Source organism: Electrophorus electricus, chromosome 6 (assembly GCF_041902795.1).
Source record: "Electrophorus electricus isolate QZ-2024a chromosome 6, ASM4190279v1, whole genome shotgun sequence".
NCBI classification, from domain to species: Eukaryota; Metazoa; Chordata; class Actinopteri; order Gymnotiformes; family Gymnotidae; genus Electrophorus; species Electrophorus electricus.
This window is the reverse complement of record NC_137502.1, coordinates 28,237,958-28,263,709: the sequence shown is the minus strand read 5'-3', so window position 1 is coordinate 28,263,709 and position 25,752 is coordinate 28,237,958. Positions and strand designations below refer to the sequence as shown.

Genomic DNA, 25,752 nt, shown 5'->3' with positions numbered 1-25,752 from the left:
TATATATATATGATTCTTAAAAATACATCTTAAATCCAACATTTCTTTGAAACAAAATCTTAAATCTTTTTTACCTGGTCAAGTAGGTTAACCCTAAGGGAGTCACGCATCTGCTCCCACAAACTGCAGTGCATTTTCCTTGCTTTAAAAGATCCGATTCAACTACTGAAGGGGTGATTATTAGCTACTGATTCATGGGGCATTTAGAAGCAAGGAGAAGTCTAACTTCTATCCAAGGCTTTTGTTGTTTGACATCCCTGGCCTAGACTACTGGTGACAGTCCTTTGATCTTATACACAAACTGGAAGCTACAATCCAAAGGAGAAAGACACAAACAGAAAAGAAACGAACAGAATGAAATAAAACATCAGAATGGGGGGAAAAAAAAGTCTCTGACTACACAGAAAACAAATTTGAAATATATAAGAAGACAAAGAAGTTATGAAAATGCTCGATATAATGATTAATATAAATGGCAAAAAGCTGAAAGGTAGTCAAAAAAATGGAAAAGAAAGAAAGAGCCAGTCTAGGTATAAGAATGAAGGAAACAAAGGTTGAAGAACTGGAGTTAGAGGAAGAGACGGTGCAGGAGTGGGCGAGCGAGGCCAGAGGAGCGCGTGGATGGCACGCGTGAGGAGGCAGTATGCACTACGCTTCAGAAGTCATCTGTGCTGGAAGCCCCGCCACTCCTGAAGAGACGGAGTGGCAGTGGCACGTGGAGCATGAGCAGGTCAGAGCGGATCCTCAGGCGTTCACCAAGAATACAAACACCCACACACACACACACCCCCATCCCAGCCCCGTCACCCACATACACAGCTGTCACCGCCAGGCAGCAAAGGATCGTTCACAACAAACCCTCCACGTACCTCCAAAAAGCCAGACGTGCACGCACACACAGAGCACGAGACAGCATGTTGGGAATCATTACTCAGCAGTGCAGTCAGCACCCTGGGGTGGCAGCAGCAGACAAACCTTCACCGATCACCTAAAGCCCACTGAGCTATAGGCACCTACATTAAGGACAGAAACCCCCTCCATGGTCAATGTTTCTAGTGAAACATGTGTACACAGACCCAATAAGAGGCTCAAGTCTCCACCCCTTTTCCTCTGAGACTCAAGTGCCTTCTTAGCACGTGTTTTTAATAAATGTATTTTATACAAAGACTGGATGGAGAGCCAACATACAGAGCAAAAGGTGCAAGCCTAGAGAGTCATTGTGAGCACGACGACCGGGTCCATGGTCGTAGGTCCAAGGCCAGTACACTGCTTCAGCCACAGGAATGTAGCGCCTTGGGTTCAGAGAGCTGCCTCGCTCTTGGTCAGCCCCTCTGGCATAGTAGCACACCTAAAATCTGTGGTAATGTATGACAACCACAGAGAATTTATGTTCAGGATTTCTAATCCATTTTATATTCAAAACAACTGGTAGTTACAATTAAATTATCCATCGAGCCAGACTTGCCAACTGTGCATCCATACTAACCAACTCAAACCAGCTAGTCCACTTATCTTTTTAAACAGCATGCATATGCTGCAATAATAGCAAATTACAGATCACTGAAAGGCAAACTACACTGGCAAGTAGGCTACACCCCACCTCACTCAATCAGTGATTTCAGTCCTGTGCATAGACCAAACAAATGAGTCCATTTAGGAATGATGCATGCATGTCTAAAATCTGCACCATCTTGAAGGAATAACTCCTCATGTTTCAAAAGTGACTCCGCACCTGCCAAAACAACTGTATCATCCTGATGCCAAAACCAAATTGTCCAGTAATTCAAAAAGTGTTTTATAATGATTAAAAATCGGCATGGGGAGATCATTATGCTTTTACCTAAACCTAAAAATGTGCCTAAAACTTACTTTACTTGAAATATTGGTTTGAATTGTAAATAACCAGACCATGTAGGATTACTCTTTATATTCACAATGAACAACCACTTCGACTAAAGAATGATGGGAGTTTGCAGTTAATGAAGATAATTGTCAAATTATGTACTGAAGAGTGACGCTAATTCAAAACAAGTCTAAAGCCCAACGAGTCCAAATCAAGACCAAATAGGAAATTGACATTAAAACATACTACACAACCATCTGAAGGTGCCAAACTTTTGTCATGCTATTTGCAGCAATTTGTTATTCGGAATTTCAAGACTACATAGCCAAATTGAAAGACAAAAGAATATCTTGAGGGGGAAAAAATATATCAGAAAAAAAACCCAACATTTTACACAATTAGAAATTATTAGATAAATTATGGACAACTTACAAATGAAGTATGATAAGTAATAAAATACACAATCTATACACAGATAAGGAAATTTGTTTGTCCAGCAAGGAATTAACATTTTGATCTTTAAAATGACTGGGTTACAATTCAGATGTAACCAGATCAGACAAGAATGGAAACAAGAACAAAAAAAATATTACCACCTTATACATTGTCCTCTTTATGACTGAATAGAAAAATGGTGAAGAAAAAAAAAACAAGCACATTTGTACAATGCACCAGTCAGAAGATAACTACAGTACATTTTGCTCCATACTAGACTGGTCTACATCACCCAAGCACCATACCATCAACATGTGACATCCTAAGCACCCATAACAAAGTGAAGTCACAAGGTCACAAAAGACCACCAAAGGAACTGCAGTCTGACATAGGACAAATAACACCAAATGGATACTACATTACTCATTATTATTATTATTATTATTATTATTATTATTATACATGACTTCCAAAATCTCAGAATCACTATACTGCTCACAATATATATGACATTTATCACCTGTGGCCTGTTTTATTTTTGTTGATATAGAGGTGCACACTACACAAGTGATCACAGGCTGTTATGAGGCTGTTAGAGTTCACTCAGGCCAACCATATAAGGAATGGTTATGTATTTTGTGCAACCTGACAGCCAGGTTTAATGCAAAAATACATCCACCCTCACTCATGGGCAAATAAACGACCCATGTCTATGCATACAATACAACCATGCATACATTTAGGGGTTTCTAGAGGTGTACAACACTATTCTACTCTAATAGTAATTGTTTCTACTTAGCTAAACCCATTTTTACACATCACTCAACTGTTGTCAAGAATTAAAGAATGAAAGCTAAGGAGCCTGAAACAGCAGAGGCTAAAAAAGGTCTTAATTCCCAAAAAGTCAAACCATGAATGTCACTCTCTCTTACAAACACTTTAACAAATGTCACTGACAACAGTAAGATTCACAGTTTAAAAGCTTTTATTTCCAGCTGTTAACTTCAGCTTTTCAGAAGTCATACAAAAGTATAAGATGCAAGTAATCAGAATGATAGTATAGAGCAGTAGCAGCAGTCCAGTCATTCTGCCAGAGCTTTCTATTGCATTCTGACTGGCTGCTGCTCATCACTGCTCCTTCTACCTGACGCAAAAGGTACTCACAAGACTTAACACGATTCATCGGTGAGGATTTCAAACACGTTTGAAAATATCGGAGGATCCATTACAGCTCACATAGCGGGGAAAAATTAAAAAAAAAAAAAAAAATCACACCACCGAACCCTTCCAACTACACGTGCATCGTCATGGGTGCATGCTGCCATTTATCGCCAAGCCCAAAAATGTGTCTGCGACAGCAAAATCCAGGCTAAAATTGTGTAGTGTGCAGCAGACTTAAGGCTATACTACTGAAGATTAACTTTAAACACATTTATAAAGAAGTTAAATTTAGTTTAGTTAAGACCTGCTTTTTAGTAGCAATACCCAGATATTAGTCAAATTACTTACTCTGCTATAGTGCATTTTTAGCCAAATGTAGGATATCATTTCACTACTGTTTTAATTAAACATTGACTTGCTGCCTTTTTTTTTAGCTTTGGGAAATTTCAGTGGCATTGTAAAGGCTTTTCCATTAGTTCAACAGCATAAATGAAGTTTGTTACAAGTTTGCAGTGGGACCGAGTCAACATAACTGCAGACTTCAAGAGCAGAATTTGTCCAGAAGCCATTGTGCTCACACAGCAGCAAAAAAGTCATACAAAACTGTTTGTATAAAATGTGATGAAATATGTAAGATTCAAAAAACATCCGATTTGCTAAATTCAAATTGGGTTTTAGGTAGTCAATTACACTATCTATACATGACAGCTGATGCATCACAGTTACTTTCTCTGCTAGCCAGCTACTTAGCAAACTTGATTGTCTAGCAAGTGTTTCCTGTATAGCTCATCTTAACAGTAGTTTGAGCAGGGGGGCTGGCTGTAGGATCAATATGACTTCATACACAATCTGAATGAATTTAAGAGGTCAAAAAATCCAAGCGCACAGTTTTGCCAGGACACACCGTAGTATAATCTCCCAATGGCAAGTGCTCCCTGTTAAAAAAATAAAATAAAAAGTCTGCTCCCAAATTATGCATGTTCATTTCCAAGTTTCCATCATACTACAACTCTGAGGGGAAACTCAGTCTGAAAACATCTGTGCGAAGTATGGCCATAGGCTAATCTTCAATATATTCAGTGAACTACACTGTAGGCACATACTCAGGGTCCAGGTCAGTTAGTTTACTGGCAAGGTACTTCATTGGGGGGGGCATTTCAATTGGGTGGAGGGGAAGATTCAGGCTGCTTTCCATGTACAATTGCTACAAGAATCCTATCTGCTGATTGAAGACTGTAAAATTGCCAAAGATCATTTCAGAGCTCTCAATATTGACAAAAAAAATATATCAAACTCGTTTTAAGAAAAATGCTGCAAAAACAGTCCAAATATAGCTTGTCAAATATCTGCAATACAGCAGTGTATGGAATAAAGTCCTAAACAAGGGAATTACATTCCTGTTTTGCTGTTTAAGCACAGCAAAAATATCTTGTTTGTTAGCAACTCTTCACTTATGACTGTGAAATATACCTTAGACTAAATAATGTCTGACCTAAACTGAGTGGTTACCTTCAGATAAAGACTAACGTCTTTAGTGCAATTTAAAAAAAAAAAAAAAAAAAAAAAAAAAAAAAGGTTTTAACATAGGTGAAGAGACTATTTCACGGATGCTAACTAGCTACTGTTAGTCAGCAATCAGATTAAATCTTTCCAGCTCGGCTGCACTTCAGCTAACTCCCCCTTAGCAAGTTAAATAGCATCTGAGCACACACGTGTAGATAGCTGACATTTTGATAAGAAATGTGTAACTGACCCCATTAATCCGCAAATACTGTGAATTATACAAGCTTGCAACTGTACAAATAAAACATGTAGCCTAAATATCATGAAACCACAATACATTACGACACTTCTCTAGCACAACAACACAGAAAGCAACATTGCACCTTTGGATTAAATTAAAATGAAGGAGTACAACAATATCCACTCTGCACAATCACACATGACACAGGTTTGCCAATATAAAAAACAAAAAAGGCCTGAATTTGAGTTGCAACACAATGCTTCTAATGTGCTTGTGCATTTACACATGGAAAATCATTGTTGAGTTTAAGACAACTGTATGTATTTAGATTCTCAAAGACGACTACCAGAGTGAACTCTGCAATTTCAATACCTTATCAGCCTACATGGAGAGTGAACTCTTATCAGCCTACAGAGGTTGTCACAAATTGAATTTTAAAAAAGTCCTGGCTTCAGGGTGTCCCTTACACACAGCAACATCACATGAGAAAAAATAAAAAAAAATAAAATAAAACTTAGAAATGACAGTAGTAAAAAAAATAAAAAAAGTGGTGTTCTTAACATCTGAATCACAAATTAATATGTATGATACCAGTTTAAAACAAATTGGTTGATGTGTTTCTGGCAAAAAGCTAAATAACCAACACTATGCATAAATCCTACTCTGAATATTTCTAATGCAAGCCCGAGTACAAGCTTATTAGTGTTGACATGGTTACACGTTCAGAATGAGAATGCATAAGACGCACAAAGAAGTGACACTTGGCTGACATCCACATGGCTTGTAAACACAGCCTCAGTTTGTCAGAACTACAGACACGTTGAGAATAAGCTGTTCTTAGATCAGCATGCTCATATGCTGTGTAAAAAGGAACCACCACACCTAGTGCATCTAATGTCAGAATCAGAAGAAAAAGCTTTGTTTGAATCAGTAAAACATGCATCTACGTTATGAAATCAGTATTCTGTTTTTAAAAAAGATGGGAGAAGTATTAGTTTAAAAAAAATATCTGAAGGAGGCTTTACAAATTAAAATGAAGATAAGCATTATTCCTATACCAGAAAAGCCTTATATACTTTATATTATACTCTATTTCTATTACTGGGAATAGTGCTTTACATAGTCTCTCTACAAAGCAAAACTGCAGTATTGCAATAATTATCCAGATCACATACATGTTCAAGTGCCAGTTTACAGACAACGAAAGTGAATGCAGCTCAGTGTGATCAATTAAAGTGCAGATATACATAATACATACCCTTTATTCACACATACATACACACATACATACACATACATACATACATACATACTACACGCACACAGGATCATGGATAGAATTTTTTTAAATGTTATTCTATTCACAGATTGATAACTTGCCGTTTTAACTGGATCTGTGTGTGTTTTGCACATCTAACAGGCAAACCTTGTCTTAAATGTTTGTCAAGTGCAGCAGTAGCAGCAGCCCGTCAGCAGGGCTCTTTGCGCCATTACATTAGATGCAATTATAAATGGCCAAGAGCAGGAGATGTGAGCCAATCAGATTTCAGCTAGCATGTCAACCCAAGACCAACTGTCTCCTGGCTTTGACAGAAGGATTTTACCTCCATAATTCAAATCCCAAAGCAAAGCAGGCTGCATTTACTCAAATCATTGACCGTGTTTACCAGGCGACAGCGAACAGCGCTACATTACGGTGTACGCTGGCGAAACGACAATACTCAAAAGAATAAATAATGCTTATTTAAAAATCAACGGGTACTCGAGTCTACTAGCGAGAATGTTACAAACAATTCGGATATCAACGCGTCTCTCGCAAGAAAGAGTTTGGCCATTTTGTGTATCGCAGCAATGGCCCCACGTACGAATTAATTCGCCTTTATCAAACATAACGAAACAGATATATCCTGGTACGCACGTTACTTCTCAGGGCCTAAAGAGCGTTTGTTTTTAAACTATGAACATTTCAGCGTTGTTCCTAAATACTGACTGTAAGAAACTTAAGACAGAAAGCGACTGCGCAGTCTTTTTGGTGCATTCAGGTGCCTCTGCTTCACAAAATTACCATTACTTCTCAATTTCCATAAGCAAAGTCATGCCCCCTCACACCTACTCCATGCAATACAAATCAGTCTATGCAAGCATCCAGAAGTGGAGACATACAGTAAAATTACACTCTTATAGCACGTAAAAGATCCTCATATAAAATTGTGTTAGGAGGAAAACAGAGGCAGCCATTTTAGAGAAGACATAGAGAAACAATGGCAGGTCCACAGCAGTTCGCTATTCTATGCAGTACTACAGGTCTCTATAAGCTCACGTTGACTAGTCTGAACGTGGGAAAAAGTACTGAGCCTAACAAAGTTTACCTGATTTCTGTTGAGTGGTTGTCCAGTGTTTCCCGGGCTCATGGGGGGTGGATGATGGCTTCTTTGTTGCCAACCCGGATGGCCCCCACCATACTGATTACTGCTGCCCATGTCCCCTGGTCCCTTGTTAGCCCCATCCTGATTGTTATAGTCATTTGGTGGGTAATTCTGGTAGGTTCTTGTGGGGCTTGGAGAAGTCAGAAGCTGATTTAAAGTTGGGGTTGAAGTTGGCTGAGGGTTTCCCATGTTATACCTCTGGTTATTATAAGAACCGACCATTGCTGTAGTTCCTCCTGGTGGCTGCTGCTGCTTGGCTGACTGTCCCCCAGCCGGCGGAGGCTGGTTATTTCGCGGGGAATTCATGCCGTATCCTTGACCCTGATACGGTGTCCGATTCGGAAATGGACTGTAATTGTTATAGTGGTTAGGGAAGCCGTGGTCGTGTGAGTTGGGCGGGTAGGGGTCTATCATGCTCCCCGGCTGCACAGCCGGCCCCGCTGCAGCTGCCATGCCAGGGCTTTGTTGTCCGCCATGTTGATGAAAAGGGGCCCGGTTGTAGTGCTGGTAACCGTAAGGAGGTGGAGGGAAAGGACCCGAGTGGTGGTGAGCCATCCCGGGATGGTTGTTACCTTCAGGTCCCCCGGAATCATTCTGGTTATTATTATTGTTCACCCTGGACGAATTCCCGTTCCCGTTCTTCATGTCAGGATCCCCTCCTCCCCCTGCATTTCCTACATCGGCCCCGTCCTGCAGCTCTTTCTGTCCCGGAGATCCACTATCTGGTCGCGACTCCTTATTTTCCTGCTGCTTCTCTCCTGGTACCGACTCCTCCTGTGGGTCCCGATCCGGCTTTTTAAGTTCGGCGGGCGGGCTTGTGTTGAGAGTGGCGACCTGAGCGGCCATGATATCCCTCTCTCTCCCTCTCTTTCAAAGCGAGTCAGTCACAATCAAGCTCTGAGCAGCATTGAATATAAATACAATTATTTATAACAATGTACCCGTGTCCCGGATCATACCCCCTACCTCCAGACCGGATCCGGTCCTCTCTGCAGTTTCTGAGTAAAAAAGTTAGTTGAAGAATATAAATAAAGGTCCCGGGAATTAATTTAACCGACAAAATGTGGGGGGGCCTCTGTTACAGAACGACAGTATGCGCGAGAAACCGATCAAACCAGCACGAGGCTCCGCGAGACACAGCCATTTTACCGAGGCACGCAGTTAAATGCAATACCCGGGGTGGATCTTCACGTTATGCACGGATCGGGAGTGGGGAAGAAACGTCTGAAATGTAGTTAGAGCTAGCGTAGTTTCAGTTCACATATTGTAAAAGGAATAAACGCGTTTATACATCAAACTATTTGATAGCATTAAGACTGATTAACCCATGAAAAAAATACTAAATCCTCTGTTCTTATATTTGCTTACGTGTATGACACGTTTTATATATATATATATATATATATATATATATATATATATATATATATATATATATATATATATATATCGAATTTACAATGTATACGATGAAAAAACATAAAAGAATGACATTTTCATAATTATACCAGGGTGCTTGCTGTAGTCTCACTTATCCCTTTAAGCAGGCTGAAAGTGTACTTTTACATGTGCAGACAGAAAATTTGGGGGCTAATAACTGCAGCATAAAGCTTGATCTGTGGAGAGGAAAGCATGAAATTACAGCCTGTGCGTGCGCTTCAGAGAGAGAGAGAGAGAGAGAGAGAGAGAGAGAGAGAGAGAGAGAGAGATGATAGAAAGGGAAGGAGGATGGGGGATGGACTGAGAGCAGGAAGTGAAAATAAAAAAAGTGAAATGCAGTGCAAAGAGGGACGGAAAAAACCTACTTAAGCCTCAGTAAACAAATCTGCCCTACCACACCTTCAGTAAAATGAATGTGAAAATCACAATTTGTCTCAGTGCCCAAATAACTGGTTGGTTCGAATAAAGCAAACAACTAAATGAGAACAGCCATGCTCTCTCCCCCACTCTTCCAATGCGCTCTTTCGCTTCTCTCAGTCTCTACCCACCCCCTCTCATTCTCTCTGCCTGCCTGCGCTCTCCCGAGCTCGCTCGCTCGCTCGCGCTCTCTCAGCGGCGCAGCCTCAGTGCTTTGCAAAAGCAGCAGAACTTCGCTATCGGAGTGTGGGGGATGGGGCAGCGAAGCGCACGGCTCGGGCGCAGCAGCTCTGTTTCCCCTTCACAATGCAGTCTCTCGTGCTAGCTTCACCGACCAACCTGACCTTGCTCACTGCACAGATACAGGAATCCCCCTCAGTTTAAGTTTTTGCTTTTGTTTTGTAAAACAGGAAGAGATGTATTAGTCAGTGACAAATTCATTTGCCTATGTGTGTGTGTGTGTGTGTGTTTCTCCTTTTTTTATATGTGTAGGAGGGGGTCAGCTGCTGAATATATCCTATCAGCAGAACTATGAGTGCTGAACAGAACACATAGTATAGAGCAGATCACAGGAGATATCTCTAGGCCTCAAGAATAAAATTTATGTTTATTTATCTGCTTAATGAATTACTTTGAGCCTTACTTCTGAGCGGTCTGTTCCAAGATATTCACCAACAAAAAATATGGAATGAAATGGGTTTTGTTTGTAAATTCATAGACTTTTTCATATTATTTAAAAGTAGGATTAAAGCATTTGATCAATACTAAAGCACATTCTTGTGAATGAGGAATGATTCAAGTTGAATGCTAAGAATCCAACACAAAGACCATTAGAGCTGGAGCTCACTGAATACCATTGACTTTGGGGGGTGGCACTCCTCTTTGAACAGACTGGCTTAGGCTGAATCTGGGCCTTTACACTGAGAAGCAAAGTTGTATAGCAACAGAAATGCTTGGCCAGAGACCCTCTTCACTAGGAGTGGATGAATCACACTCACACCTACATATGCACATTTTCAGATTTGCATTGCTTTTCTTGGTCAGTCTGTGCACAGCAATAAATGGAGATGCTGGACAAGCCGGATTTCAGCTCTGGTTTGTAAAACCCTTCTAGTTTGGACAAGTGAAAGCAAAATTTTGAGCAGCATGCACTGCCAGGACCGTGTGCCTGGGTCACCCTGATGGGGGAGCTCCCCACGTGGGGACCGAAATACATTCTGTCTGTGGCAGTGGGATGATGTTTACTTTGTCCCTCTACACGACCACCCCACAGGCCTGACCATGATGCATCACCCACAGCCTGCAGGCGTTGGTCTCCCCCGTCTCCACGACGACAAGGCTGGAACCCAGCCAGCAGGGATTTGGCCCAAAGTCAGCTTTATTCTCAAGATTTCCACCCTTACTTAAATATCGAGCAACACTGTGTGCAAGGGTGGTAGGTAGCGGCAATATATCACCAGGACCTGTTGATAGCATTTGAGCATCTACCTATTAGCATTAAGAAATTCTTTTTTTTCCTTCATGGCCTCTAGAGGAATGTGGCTAATCTTGAAATGATGCTCACAAGGCATGCAAAAACAATGTGAACTTGTAGAAAGCTGCCCCTCCACCTTGCTAATATTACAACAGGTGCTATTTAAAAGCCAAAAAGGCTACCCTTCACTCAGTTTTGTTTACCAAGCCCTCTATGCAGTGGCATGGAAATGTCTATTTGCTGCAGCTGATACCAAACAATGACTTATTGCAGTGTAGTGGTCACATTTAAGGTTTTCCTGAGTATGTGCAGAGTCCTCGTATTCAGTAATCCTTATGCAAGGCATCCTGACCAGGGCTTATGACATGCTTTTTAAGGTGGATGTCTATTTTTAAGGTGGATGTCTTTAGAAGTCACCAAACGTTCGCCACCAGATAAAAAATCCACTAGCGTTGTTTGAGGCAGTGCTATCAAACCCCATTCACCATTACTTGAATATGTTTGCAAGTAAAACTGACACGACCTACATATACAAGCGAGCCTCAAATTTGCCTAAACCCTCAAGTGCTCTTATAGGTTCTTCACAGGGCATTCCTGGGGATGACTCATTGTATTTTGCTCTGGAGCACGTGTTAGATGAAAGCTCACCAAATAGGCACATGAAGCCATGCTGTTCTGCCATTGCTACGAGGTTGAAACCACACATTTAACTTCACAACCGAGGTGAAGGATTCTGAAGTTGCAGACTCGCCATCGGCTGAGTTAACCACACTAGGGTGCAGGCCCACTACATCTGCAGCTTCTCCCTCAACCATAAACTGAAAAAGTTCACAGATCTTGCTTGTTTAACCACAGAGAGGTTTTTCTGGTCAGTGGCAAAAAGTTAAATTGTAAGAGTATAATGAATGAACGGCAATATTTGACATAGTCAACTAATGGTGAAAGTGTCAAGCCTAGCAAAAGTTCACTGATGACAGTTAATTCACTCTTTTTTTAAATCTCATGGGAACCAGTCTGGGACCTGAGCCATTCAATTGCCAAGACAACCCAGTAATGTGGAATGGAATTTCCTAACGAGAGTGGAGTCAGGTTTGGCGCAACAGGAACACACACACACACACACACATACACACACACACACACACACACACACACACATACACACACACACACATATTTGAGAGCCTGGCTCAAAAAGCTATCCCCTCCCTCTCTCCAGACACACACACACACACACACACACCTCAAATTTCATTCATGTCATTAGGCAACATGCTGTCTTAGTCGTGCCAGCTCACAGGAACCACTGAGGACACACCCCCATGGGAACTTCCATGCACATGTGCAGACACACTCACACACTCACACACACACACACACACACACACACACACACACACACACACACAAACACACACACACATGCACACACATGGTTGGGTTCCTTCCAGCAGGTTGCTGGGCAGCTGTGAAACACATAGTCTGGAGTGTGCTCAGGAAGGAAGTGCCACTTTGAGTACTGCAATAGAACCTCAACTCATTCCCAGACAGATAATCAGCACAGTCAAGCAGCAGGTATACCTGTTCACACACACATACACACACACACACGCACGCATGCACACATGCACACACGCACAACACACACACACACACACACACACACACACACACACACACACACACATACTTTCTCTCATGCAAATTTAGAGTATAAGCAGTGAGATCACTTTTCCTTGGATGTTTTTGAATCATTATGCAGTATGTTGGGTATCGTGGGGTACCCAACAGATAATAAGAAGACCATTTTAGAATTTTCTTAAATACACATCCCACATTTACATGATAACTGACCCTTCAGCTCTGAAGCCATAGTAGAATGGATTAATTGTAGTATTCTAATGATCATAAAAGAAAATACATGAATATATGAACACCACTTGCTGTATTATGACAAGGCCTACAGAATCTGTATAAGGGACCTATAACATTCACATAACTATAAGATATACAATAGTCATATTCCTGACACTACTATCAGCAGTAGACTCAAGCTCAGCTCACTTAAAAAAAAAAAAACAGTAAAATCCTGTACTGTTCCCAATGCCATCCTGACAGCTTTATCGTTAAATGCTAAGTGGCCATTAAATCTCCTTTCATAGACACAGTGTGAGCCCGATGTGCCACATCTCCCCAGACGAAATCCTCTTCCACTCCAAAGGTGAAAATAGTCCAGTGGAGAGTGTAACTCCCAGCCTGGCATGCTTTCAGACCTGGCTAAACGGGACAGTTTCAGGGTGCACAGGAGCATAGTCTCCACCAGCTCCTTTTCCATTTAGAAAAAAAGGCATTTTGCTCTCTTTTTTTCTTTTATCTGCAGCTGCAATTTGCCTGGGGCATTTTCCCTGACATTCTTGAAAATCCCTCATTTTACGAAATCCACGGCAAAGGACACATTTCCAAACACTGCCAGTTTCTCTTTGGCAGAGCGTAGGAGCCTGTGAAGAGGCTTCGTGGCATCACTAAAGCTCTGCAAGGTTAAGAGCACTCACACAGTCCTGGTGGCTCCTTCTCTTTTATCCCAAGCAAAGTGCACCGCTCTCGTCATGAAGATGGAAGAAAAATACATGTCTGTGTGGTCATGAAATTTGTTATGGGCATTATGCTCCATTTTCCTTCAGGCGAACGCTAGTCTCACCTGTCTTCATTCTGATCTCATTATCTCCCAAAGAGCTCCGTCACGCCACTTCATAGTTAAATGGCCATAAAGTATAATTTATATATTTAAAACACTACTTTTCATTCTGTGTTTTGGGGGAGAACAACATTAAAAATAATATGAATTACATACAAATTGAATATTTTTTGATCAGTGATCAGAGTGATAATGTTACACTGTGTGTGTGTGTGTGTGTGTGTGTGTGTGTGTGTGTGTGTGTGTGTGTGTGTGTGCATGTGTGTGTTCTCCCTTTCACTTCTCCTCTTTGATCTGAGTGGCAGATGAGAGAGTGGCTGGGTCAGGCTTGAAGTAACTAATGGTACAGGTAGTGCCAACAGGCTTCAAGCATGGCTACCAGGTTCAGGCTAGAACTAAACCTTCCACACTGGACAGAAGACACACGGGAGTAGATTGAATGATTAAGCTGCCAAAGGTTGAGCATGGGCCTTGAATGGCCTGTATCAATCAGCAGCTTGACAGTGTGTGAAGATGAATGGAGCAGGTGAAAAAGAGATCTGGCCAACAGCAGACAGCCCGTTTTCTCCTGAGGAAGATCTTTACCGGTAAGTGAGGACAAAATGAACATATATTATCGTTGAAGTTTCAGGATGACAATGACAGTAGACTAGCTTGACAATAAAACAATAATGTTTTTAAGGAAAAAACAAAACAAAACACATACTTTAAATAAAAAAGACCCACCACTGAGTTAGAATTGTTTATGCTGGATTCAAGTCATCCAAGTTAGACCATGAGGGTTCTACCACCCCCTAAAAAAAAGCCTGCCTGTGACTCCATGGAACACAATCACACACCATCACTGCTCGGTGTGAAAGCACGGTGGTGTTCAGAAGGGCCTTTGTGTCATGGGTCTCAGAGAAGGTCCCACTTTAAACTTTATCTTGTTTGCCATGTAAGCAGCACCGTTCACAAAAGCTAAGCTGAAGGCAAAATTCAAATCTAAGGAATATATTAGCTGCGCAGTTTGGCCTATGTGTGTGAGACACAGAGAGAGAGAAAGGAGACAGGGCACTAGTGGGAAATCAAGAAAGCTATCACAGAACACAGGGATCAAAGAGGCAAGGAAGATGAGGGGAAAAAGGAAAGAGTAATAAGAAATGTGATAAGATTGGGAAGACTTCACACTTCCCTATGTAAGAGCATATGTTCCTTATCCCTTTCTTTGTCTTATCAAACCTTTATTTTACTAGGTAGTTCCAACAAGATCAACCTCTTTTAACACGAGGTAAATTAACCCTAAAGACATTTTCTCTGACATAAAAAGGCAAAAAACAAAAACAAGTTTCACACACACACAACATGGGCAACAATACAGAAATAGGACATGAATACGTACACACGACACATCCACAAGCATGCTGGGTTACTGATGTCCCCAGTATTTCTCAGGGATGGTAGGTTTTCAGCAAAAACTGCCATGCTCTACCTGTGCCGTGTCTGTGTCAGAGTGGAGGCAGCCTGTGGTCTGGCACAGGGTGGGCACACTCCAGACATGACCCCCTGACTGCTGCGCTCGGGAATCTTACACCACCCACCAGTCAACTGTGAAAACAGAACTCGGCCTGGCTTTGTGGCAGGCCTTCAGGGAGGCCATCAGGCTCCTTGAGGGGTTTAGGGGGGTTGAGAGGGGGCTATTACCGTGGCTGATTATTACCCCAGGGAGAAGGCACAAGGTGAGGGGTGGGGCGGTTAGGAGTAGGGTTTCTAATACTGCTCATTGAAATGTTGATGAAAGCATCAGGAGGCGATTGCCTCTTTCACTGCTGCTGAACGGCCACGCCTCCATACTGAATGTGTCTGTATGGGACTGGCAAGTGACAGCATTTATGCTCAGTGCTGGCCAGTTGAGGGTAGCTAACCTCCGGTTTTTATAACGTCAGGGACATCCTGTGGTTATTCTGACTATCGTGTTTTTTATATAGTGACGGACTGAATTTATTATCTATACAATAAAAAGTCATAACTGACAGGGAACTTAGCTGCCAGGTATTAAAATCCTCTCCGTACATTATTTAACACACAAATCTGCTGAATTTGGCTTCGTCCAAGGACTAAATGGAGGGCCCAGACCTCAGACATATGTTATTTTTGGAATTTGGAACACTCAAGCTTTGGAAATCATTCACATACATTTGGAGTGGACACTAGAATTGGAACCTTGGGAGGCACTGCTGGGCTGAGCATTGCTCTGGCCTAATCAAGCATTAACTCAGTGCTGGCACCCAACCGTCAAACACGGAGCCCGGCGAAGGGCACATTGCCCACGCCGAAGTGCCAACCAAGGGGTTGCTTGGCATGTGTCACTGTGGCATAGCATGCTTGCTACTCACTTTCACAAAAACGAAAACAAAAACGACTTAACGCTGCCGATGACCAGATGACCATTGTCGCATGTGACCGGGTCACTGTGTGGTACTAAAGGGGAACATGTAAACCAACACATAAACAATTTGCTTGATACACCTTTTTTTCTCTAATGAACAGTGACTGTCCTGGTGAAACAGATCGGGCTGCCATATCTACAAACACAGGTCCCCATAGGCAAAGAGAGCAGGCCATTGAGCTTGTATTCTCTTTGTTGTTAAAAAAAAGAAGGACACAGAATTTTTTGATATCTGCTCTCTTTGATAGCAGCGGGTGCCACAAATGCGATCTGCAGTGAAGCTGTAATAATAAAAAGTGTTCTGAGAAAACAGCCAGGGCCAACAGCAGGTTTCAGAGTGTTTCGCTGTTCCACAGTGCATATTCACAGAAACACTTCACCTCTCTGCAGGTAGAGGCCAGGAGATACACTCCACTGGCTTAAAATAAAAGTGTTTTCCTTGTTTATTCAAACGAGGTCTATTACTCTACTAAAGGCTTGTCTTAAGAGGGGATGGTTTCACAACAGCACAATATATATGATGAATATATATGATGATAAGTAACAACTTATGGCTAAAATAATGGACTAATGCGTCATGATTGAAGTGCATTTTTAATTGAATGATTGTTGCCTTCTATCCATGAGGTTATTGTTTTGGGTGAGGAACGTGTCATGCACATATACAGGGAGAGGCTTACTGAGGCTGGATTTGCCTGTATAAGGCACTTGCTCCATGAGAGAAAGAGAGAGTGTGTGTGTGTGTGAGAGAGATAGAGAGAGATGGAGAGAGAGAGAGAGAGAGAGAGAGAGAGAGAGAGAGAGAGAGAGAGAGAGAGAGAGGAGAGACAGAGTGAGAGAGAGACAGAGAGACAGAGGCCCAGCAGCCTAGAAAAAACACAAGAGGCCCTGGTTATGCAGAAACACAGATTTAATGTAAGGCTTGGCTCCCTGTTATGGCAGAGAGAGAGAGAAAAGCTGGCCTGGATCTAAGCACAAGGCAAGACACATGGGGAGATGAGGGGAGCAGGAAAAGAAAAGGCTCTCCACACATGTAAGATGGCTGTGAATTCAGCACCACTGTTTATCTCAGCCATCTCTCTCTGACACTTCGACTGCAGTTGTGAGAGAGAGATGGTGCTCTACTTCTAGAAAGGTATCTTGTCTCTGTTCTTTCCATACTCCTGTGGTGTGGGTATACAACGCCACACTGCATTAAATTAACAACCCACGCCCAGGGGAAATCAGGGACCCTTGCTATAAATTGACAATGCTCCCGGCCTCGTGCTCCCATTTTTTTTTTTATAGTTTCTAGCTCAATAACCTTGTTATGAAGGCATGTTTACTAGAAGCACATGCACATCCTTGTTGTAGACGCAGAAGCCTACAAAGCCTACCATCTGCCACACAAGACAAGATTCAGAAAAAGCAGTGAACAAATAAATGAAGAGACTAAATGAAGAAACCTCCACTGAATTGCTAGTATTGATTTTCATCAACACAGAGGTGTATTTGGCATTGTGTCTAAGGCAGGGCACTATCTAAAATGCATGATCATTTGAGATTTAGCTATCTGGAGGATGTGGTGTGAGACAACTGATCTTTATTAACCTAATATGGCATGTAAAGAAAATAATAACACAATGTGTTTGCGACCAGTAAATATTTGACAGTGTAAATTCCAGACTCAACGCAGTCTCAAGGAAACGCAAGGTTTTCCTGAGTAGATCATGGATTTGCTGTTGATCGTGGATTTGTGTCCAAGCAGTGTTTGTTGGATATTTTTCAATGAAGCTAGCTAAACCCAAAACTTAAGCCCAGCCTTTGATGGTGATTGTAAGTCGGTCTTGTTTATACCATAGGCCGTCTGGAGTGAACACAGCAGTACACACTTAGCATTATAATAGTCTCACCTGTCAGGTACTATCTTGACAATATATCGCATGTTACCTGCAAAACAAGACAACTTCAAATTCACAACAAAAGAGATAGAGACTAAAAGACAGGGATGCAATGAATCCTGACATAACAGACAGCAGAAGTGTGCGTGACAGTCTGAACCATCACTTTATATCGCATTATCTCCCGAGACGAAACGAAAACAAGCATGGAAACAAGCCCAACGCGCTCCTGCTGGGTCTTCCGCCCCCTTTAATGTGACCAAGAGATTTAAGCGCAAAGACAAGCAAAGCGAACCCAAACAAATCACCAAATGAAAGTGAGCGTGGAAAAAGCCCAACAGGCGGCTGTTTGCCTCCCTGGCCCTCAGCTCAGTGCCGGCAAGGGGGCTTCTTCTGGGTTTGGTGTGGTTGAGGATCAGGTAGAGACCCCTTCACGGGGGCTGCTCACCCGCTGCTTAATCTCGCCCACAATCGTAGTCGGTGACAGGCGCACAAAGGCTGCAGCCGAGGCCGACAAGGCCTCGCTATTATGTAACCGCCGACAGCTGGGCGAAGAGAGGAGGGGGCTAGCCTCGTCACCACAGCGCTGCATGTCAACCAGACGTGACAAGCAGGACGAGGCCAAGGATGAGTGGGTGGAGGGGTACTTGAGTTAGTGTGTGTGTGTGTGTGTGTGTGTGTGTGTGTGTGTGTGTGTGTGTGTGTGTGTGTGTGTGGAGGGCGGGCATGGATAAACAACAACTGATGCTAATATAGTCAGGATCAAAACAAGGCAGCGTGAGCTAGGGTTGACCTTTCAATCAGAGGCGCGATGTATGTACTGAGATCTTTCGTATTAGTCTATGACATTTGTGTGGCTTGATAAGAGGGGCTCTGTGATATGTGCTGGTGAAGAGACGTGGGTTTGGATTCATTTCACATAAGATGGTGAGTTTTCTATACTCTGAATCGCTTAATATGTCATCTCTTTGAAACAGTGGCATGCTGGCATGGAACACAGAGGCCCCCCAATGTTTGATTGAATTCCCCTTGGATTCCTCATGGAGGAGGTCTTTCTCTAGAGTCTGTCTGACTGGACGGCAGTGCCAGAGGGGCGTGTCACTGGCAGACACTCATGGAGCCAGAATAGCAGGAGCCAGTCAACAGGAGACAGCAAGATTTGGCAGGGAATCCCAAATACCTGACAAATATTAATGTGAGTAATCCCTTGCATAGTCCTGGCTTCCAATTAGCTTGGCAGCAGGGACCTGTGCCTCCATACCAGTGCAGACTCATGAACAGTAACTGCTAGTATCAGCAATGGTGCTCTGCGCTGTAAGCTTTAAAAAGTGCCACAACTTTTTCAAATATTTGATTTTAAATATGATAACACAATATACAGAATATACTGGGGTGCTTTTACTAAAACATCAAACAAGTGAAACGCAACCTCCTTTAACCCGACATACAGAGTCGGTCCTTAACGTGTTTTGCTTGGGATTTAAGGCCTATCACACTCATCCCCGTTACATTACCAGAACTATCAAATGTGTGTAGAGGTCAGAGTAGCCGATCCGGCTCCCAGGAGACGCCAGTCGGCAGCTCGGACTGAACACGGGGAAAGAAGGGGTAAATGACTTGTATTGGGACCTTGAAATCAAATCGTATAATTTACATTCTTAGGTCACTATTAAGTAACTTCGGAATTGCAAGTGATATAACATAATAGTATCTCTGTTTTATTTTATGTGAGGTTTTCGTACTTGATAACATCACAATCCACTCCGGGTTTTGAAGACGATTCTCGCTTCAATTTACTGTGTGTGCTTTCAGAGACAAAGCACAGACCGACAACCTTATGGATTCTTCCGCGGATCACTTGTGTGTATGTGAGTGTATTTTTTTCTGCAGGAAAATCGGTCGACACTTAGTCGCTATACGTTTAATCATTCCTCAGTGAAATATTAATTGCTTTGTTATTTAACAGCTCGATGTGTGTTCTCACAAAAAACAATGTAGGACAAATTTTAATTAACTTAAGTACTATTTTGCCTGTCTGCCCTGTCTCCCTAATACATACAATGCATTCCTGTGTTGGTCCGCGCGTGATGTGGCCTGCCTGCCTGCTGTTCCTGTAAACTCCCGCCTTAACTAAAGGAGAAGGAGATAGAAACGCGTAAAGGCCCCGATGAAGTACTGAAAGTAAATTTAATTCTTACTCAGTTACTGCGGCAATCATTTTAATTTTGATTCTTTTACCACAGCACATAAACATATAAGCATGGTTAAATTAGGAATTTTAGAATTTTCCTAATTCTAATATTGGTTACACAATAAATAGGCAAATTGAAAAGGTCATAGGAAAAATCAATGTGTTAGCTTGCTTGATACTGAATAGAAAACCAAATCAGTTCATTAACTTGCCCTATAGGCCTGTGGTTCCATTTAAAACATTCTACCATTACAGACCAACCTTCATGACTAAATAAGAAAATCACAATGCTATTAATAAAATCAAAAACAAGATGGGAAAAGTTACTTGGGTATTTCATGAATTAATCAAAAGTGAAAATTTTCTCTGTATTGAAGTGGGGTCCTTCAGGATAATAACCTGGTGTAAATTAACTGACAGCTCTGTGCTTTTTTGCATGGGTGAGTCTCACTGGGGGCAGCAGTGACGCTTCTGTATGAGGATAGACTGACGTTTTCACAGACTTCTGTATGAGGATAGACTGACGTTTTCACAGTTGGGGTTGTTGGCAAAACGAGATTCCACCAGCCCTAAGTGACAGTTTATGGTCTCTGATTTGGTTTTGGAGAGAGATTGCCAGGCAACAAAACCAGCCAGAGTCCTGAATTAAACAGCCATCTGTTATGTGGCCTGGTAAAACTGAATTAATTTCACATAATCCAGGAATTCAGGCTAGATTGATGTCTCGGGGTTAAAAAATAAGTCTTTCCTGGAGCCCTCAACCTATGCAATCTTAAAAACATGCACTTATTTTGTCCTTTTCTTTCTCATATGTGTTATTATGGAAATAAGATACTGTCATTTTTTTGTATCTTTTCATATCTTTACCTCAGATTTCAGATGGCTGCAAAATGTTAATAAAACCCAGGCAAGACTCAGACACACAGACACCCACACACACCCACACCCACAGAGAGAGAGAGAGAGAGAGAGAGAGAGAGACAGACAGACAGACAGACAGACAGACAGACAGACAGACATATATACAGAGAGAGAGGCCCTGTTTGTCTGTGGGGTAAATCAGGTCATACCAGACTAATCCCTTTGTGTGCAGTGTCATGTTATGTGTTTGTCATCCATCTTTGCCTCCCGATTCCAAAAGGCAAAGAAAATTTGTAATTGAACATTACAATTATCTTCTGTGGGCTTAAAGAGGGGTGTACATTTGCTTATAAAAAAATGCCATGGTCAGAAAAAGGTCAATTAACTATAAAAGGCTCATAAAGGAAAGTCTTACAGTGCATTTGTGCAAAATTCACAAACCTCTTAGTGCATTCAGTGAGGAGTGTTTGACTGCATATGTGTACCAAATCACATAGGTGATCATACAGCTTTCTTGGCACAGCCATGCATAGAATGTGCTCTTCACCTGTCACCCTGTTGCTTTGACCCATGGGTGTCAAAGGTCAGGAGCCTTAGCAATAGCAACCTTCAACATTTTCTGTGATAAGACTTGTAGTGGCATGGCTGTTAAAGCAGAGAGGAGCTCAAAGCCTGATTCACAGTGGCGGCATTGAAACACTCCCACACAATGCCTACTGAATAGGAGAGAGGTCAGTCCCCTACCAGGGCCAAAGATTTGCTGAGGCGTTGAGTAGAACCAGACTGATACAAGCCCTGCCACAGTCACTGAGTCACCAGCAGAGCAGCAAATAATTGACAATAAATGACAAGTGGAGTACTCAGAATGTCAAAATCTTTTACCAATTGCAGCACTTTTTGTCTGTCACACAAGGGGGGAAAAAAAGGAACATTCACACACTGTTTTGGATGCGGGGGACAGAACTGTAGCTTTTGCATGCCGAATGATAACCAAATAAGTATTCCACTGTCGTTCTATCTCTTAACAGTAAGACAGCATCGTCTTACAGTGTTGTACATGACGTACCCAGCTGCTCCTGGAAGTAAAGAGGAGAAACAGAAAACTCATATGCATGTTATTCAGTTTTCTCTTAACACAGAGAGCAGTTTGGTTAGGAAAAAGTAGCGCATTTGCCTATTAATACAAGGTGGACCGTCATCGTTTGTTCTTGCTTTGTTCTTCCCCCTAATAATAATAATAAGGGTATTATCTTTTGGCACAAAGAATTCGAAGGAAAAAGTAAAAAGAAAAGAAAATCCAAGAACGTGGCTGGTTGGTAGGGAAAAGGGCTGCTATTCTGAGCGCTGGGTTTGGCACAGAATTGTAAATTAATTAGGAAGCGGCTCTCTAATTTAGAAATGCTTTGACAGCAGAACAGAACCCTCTATCAGGAACAATGCAGCGACAATGGTCCATAAAGACTTCCAGACAACAGCAAACGCTTTTATCACCGGAGTAATTAAAAGAAATAATGACCAAAAAAAGAAAAAAAAGAAAACGATAAAAAAGGAAACACATTGCGCACATATGCTACGTAACAGTGCCATCTCGTGGCTGAAAAGCTGTAACACGCTATGATAATAATGATAATGCCGTACACTGTAAAGTTGCCTGTTATGTGCAACATAAACATACAACAGCAAATGTGAGAAAAGACTCAAAAACCCATCCAGTTATTGAGTAGAGAGTATTGCGCCCCCAACCCTGCCACTACGCCAAGAGCGGTTTCTGTTTCCTTTAAGGGGCCGAAGGAAAAGACCACTTATTGAATTGCCTGAAGCAGCACTCTGCTCGTTAAACTCACCACGGTAAGATTTATTACGCCACACGCGTCCCCTTTCTTCTCTCTTCCTGCTAACAGGCATGCAGGCGGATGAAGTGTCAAACTATTGGAATTTTTCCATAATGTAAAGCTTTATTCAGGGTGTAAGCAGGCTAGGAAAACAGTTGCAGTGGGAGAGAGAGAGAGAGAGAGAGAGAGAGAGAGAGAGAGAGAGAGAGAGAGAGAGAGAGAGAGTGTGTGTGTGTGTGTGTGTGTGTGTGTGTGTGTGTGTGTGAGTGTGTTTACCACAGTATGATATCTCCTTGAACTTTCTATTTACTCAGGACCACAGTATGATATCTCCTTGAACTTTCTATTTACTCAGGACCGCTGTGCTGTAGCTATGAAGCAGTGATTAATGAAACATGTTGACTGACTGGTTAATGAAAAATGAAACAGCTGAATATAGTGCTTAATAATTTCTTTTAATACAGATTATTTAAAAGGTTCAATGACCAAGTTTCTTCACTTTTCACCTTTTGTAATCTGTTACCTTCCCTCCTACTTTTTTGTCCTCTGATTTGTGTTTCAATCCATCCCTAATGGACATATGTTGTCTCTTCTAGGTCATAGCTAAGACATCAGGATTTTTCTGTGCTGACAGTAAGCTGTGCACACCAATTTACTCATTAAAATTAATATGATTGACATTTTCGCTCTTCTCTCCTTTGTCTCTTTCCCGCTGACCATGTGATGTGATTGACTGAGGACTGCTTTAATCACTGACAGCTTCATTAAGACTTTGCATGCAATTATCTCTTTTTAATTATTTAGGTTCTTTTTAATTTTCTACTATAAACTTGCCAATCTTAAGACACAAAACTGTAAGAGTAGATGTTTGCATAGCTCTGATACAGGTGTTTTGAAGGTCTTCATCAGTGCATGTTAAACATTTTACACAAATGCATGTATTTCCATGGTATTCCTACAATGTTTCTTATCAATGTTCTAATCTAATAAAAATTGATTAGGTAATAGATTAGATACAAATATAAATGCATACATCTTTGGGCAAGGAACTATGTGCCATTCTCATCTGTAGCATTACATATTTTGTATTTCAGTGTATTGGTAACAGTGTTTAATGGTAACAGTGTAATGTTTCCAAATCTTTTTCATAGGTCTTTTTCACTCTTCCATCAGCTTACATCAACACCTTTAACCCATGATGTCCCCCACATTTTCTCAAAATTGTGATCACACAGTGAAGAACATGGGGCACAGCTGGAATTCACACCAGAATCGCAGATTTAAGGCTTTTACACTTCAGGGCCTTTACCTCGGAGCATATGTCATTACTGGAAATTGTGATCATACCCCCACTGAAAAAGGGATTTAGGTGGAGTCCTTCAAGCATCAGTTGGTCTCAAGAATCTCTCAGAACCACTGTGATTGGAGTCATGAGGTCAAAAATGGGTCTCAGAGGCAAAAGAAAACCAGTTCAGTGGAGTGACAGCGAGACAATAGAAAGGAACCCCTGGCACTTAAAGTGTGAAGCTTTCTGAACGCTGTGGCAAGTCCGTGTCTAGTACCCACAGTGCTCGTTTCTCTTCTTTCTCCCAGTCCTACTCAGCATCCCACTCTCCGCAGGCAATTCAATTACCGCCCGTGAAAATTACAGGCGCTTTCATTTAGAAAACGCAGCCGAGGCAACTCATAAGGACCCTCTCTTCCCCAATCTCCCCCAATTAGCCTGCTAATGCGGCGGTTTGTCATGGTTTGGAGCCGCCGAAAGGATATGTGAAGAATAGAACCGTGCTTCTGAGGGAGGGAAGATGACACCGAACGAATTGGGTGGAGTGTGTGAGAATGAAGAGAGCAGAGGCGGCAGAGAGTAACGCGGTCAGTGAGGCTGTCGCTGTGTGCTGGGGTGTAGTGAGCAAGAAAAAATGTTTTTAACACACGGTTCAAATGCTCTTTTATCAAAGAATGCCGGCATCTGCACAGCTGAGTGACTGATCTGTCTCAGCATTACACAGGCTCTTGAGTTTTCAACACCTACAGTTTATTTCAATAGAGCATATCATTTATACTTACACGAACCCACCAAAAGTACTGGGATTCTCCCTACTTGCAAATAAAGTGAATTTAAAAATCTGACCATTGCTTTCGCATTAAGGAAGCTTGTTGGGTTTGCCAGGGGTATTTCTCGTTATGACAGCAGAAAATGTCACAAAGTAACTTGATTGAAGGGGTGATTGCAGGTTGTCATTTTCTCCACATGTCAGTACTTACCATTTCAATGCAGCTGAAAATTTCTGAAGTGATGTTTCTAGAAATGGGAAGGTTACTACACAGAATCAAAAAACAACTCCCCATGCCTGAGAGTGGGTCTCCCGCATCTGATGTTATCAGAAACTAGTGCAGAGGGAAGAAAGAGTGCACTTCTGCGCTATTTGTAGTTACATGACTCATTTGATGCAATGAGAGCAGGTAACTTATTTCATAACAGAGAATGGAATCTGTGCTCCCATACAGGAAAATATTTAAGGCTAGTACAACCAACATGAACAACGATCCCAATTTCTGTGTATTCGTTTATACGACACCCATTGAAAGATCAGTGACAGCATACACGGGGTGCAAGCACGCATGTCGTGTTTTTTCAAAAAGTGTTATTGGAAATGTAGATACAGTATTCATAAATAAAATATGTTGAGTGTAATCTAGGGGCTAGATTGCATTCATTCATTCATGTTCATGCAAATCTCACTTTTTATATTCGGCACTATTAGGTAAGCAGGAGTGATGGAGAATTCTCATGAATTGTATTATTTAATAGAAAACAAATGGCAAATAAAGAAAAGGAAATTAAACACAGGGCTGCATGTTGTTAGTCCAGTTGACAATACAATCAGTGAATATCCGTCTGGTCCTATTTCCCCCCTGAATCTC

General features: G+C 41.8%; 1 protein-coding gene and 1 long non-coding RNA gene across 5 annotated transcripts in view; one reads left to right on the top strand and one right to left on the bottom strand.

Moving 5' to 3' along the window:
• Positions 1-8,754, bottom strand: part of arid1ab (AT-rich interactive domain 1Ab) — a 48,861-nt gene extending 40,107 nt beyond the window's left edge. For all 3 annotated transcript variants that reach the window (XR_004775867.2, XM_035525130.2, XM_081716271.1), the window contains exon 1: positions 7,553-8,754. Coding sequence is in view for 2 of the 3 variants with exons in the window: in XM_035525130.2 (XP_035381023.1) it covers positions 7,553-8,455 (903 nt within the window). In the remaining variant the exon portion in view is untranslated. The remainder of the gene's footprint in view (positions 1-7,552) is intronic.
• A 9,910-nt stretch (positions 8,755-18,664) lies between these two features.
• On the top strand, positions 18,665-25,516 carry LOC118241256 (uncharacterized). Of its 2 annotated transcripts, none has more exons than XR_014124146.1 (4): positions 18,665-18,756; positions 18,921-19,138; positions 23,424-23,460; positions 23,979-25,516. It is a non-coding gene; the product is annotated as an uncharacterized LOC118241256 (long non-coding RNA). The 2 variants fall into 2 exon arrangements; XR_014124147.1 differs by lacking the exon at positions 23,424-23,460 and adding an exon at positions 19,756-19,811.
• The last annotated feature ends 236 nt before the right edge of the window (positions 25,517-25,752 follow it).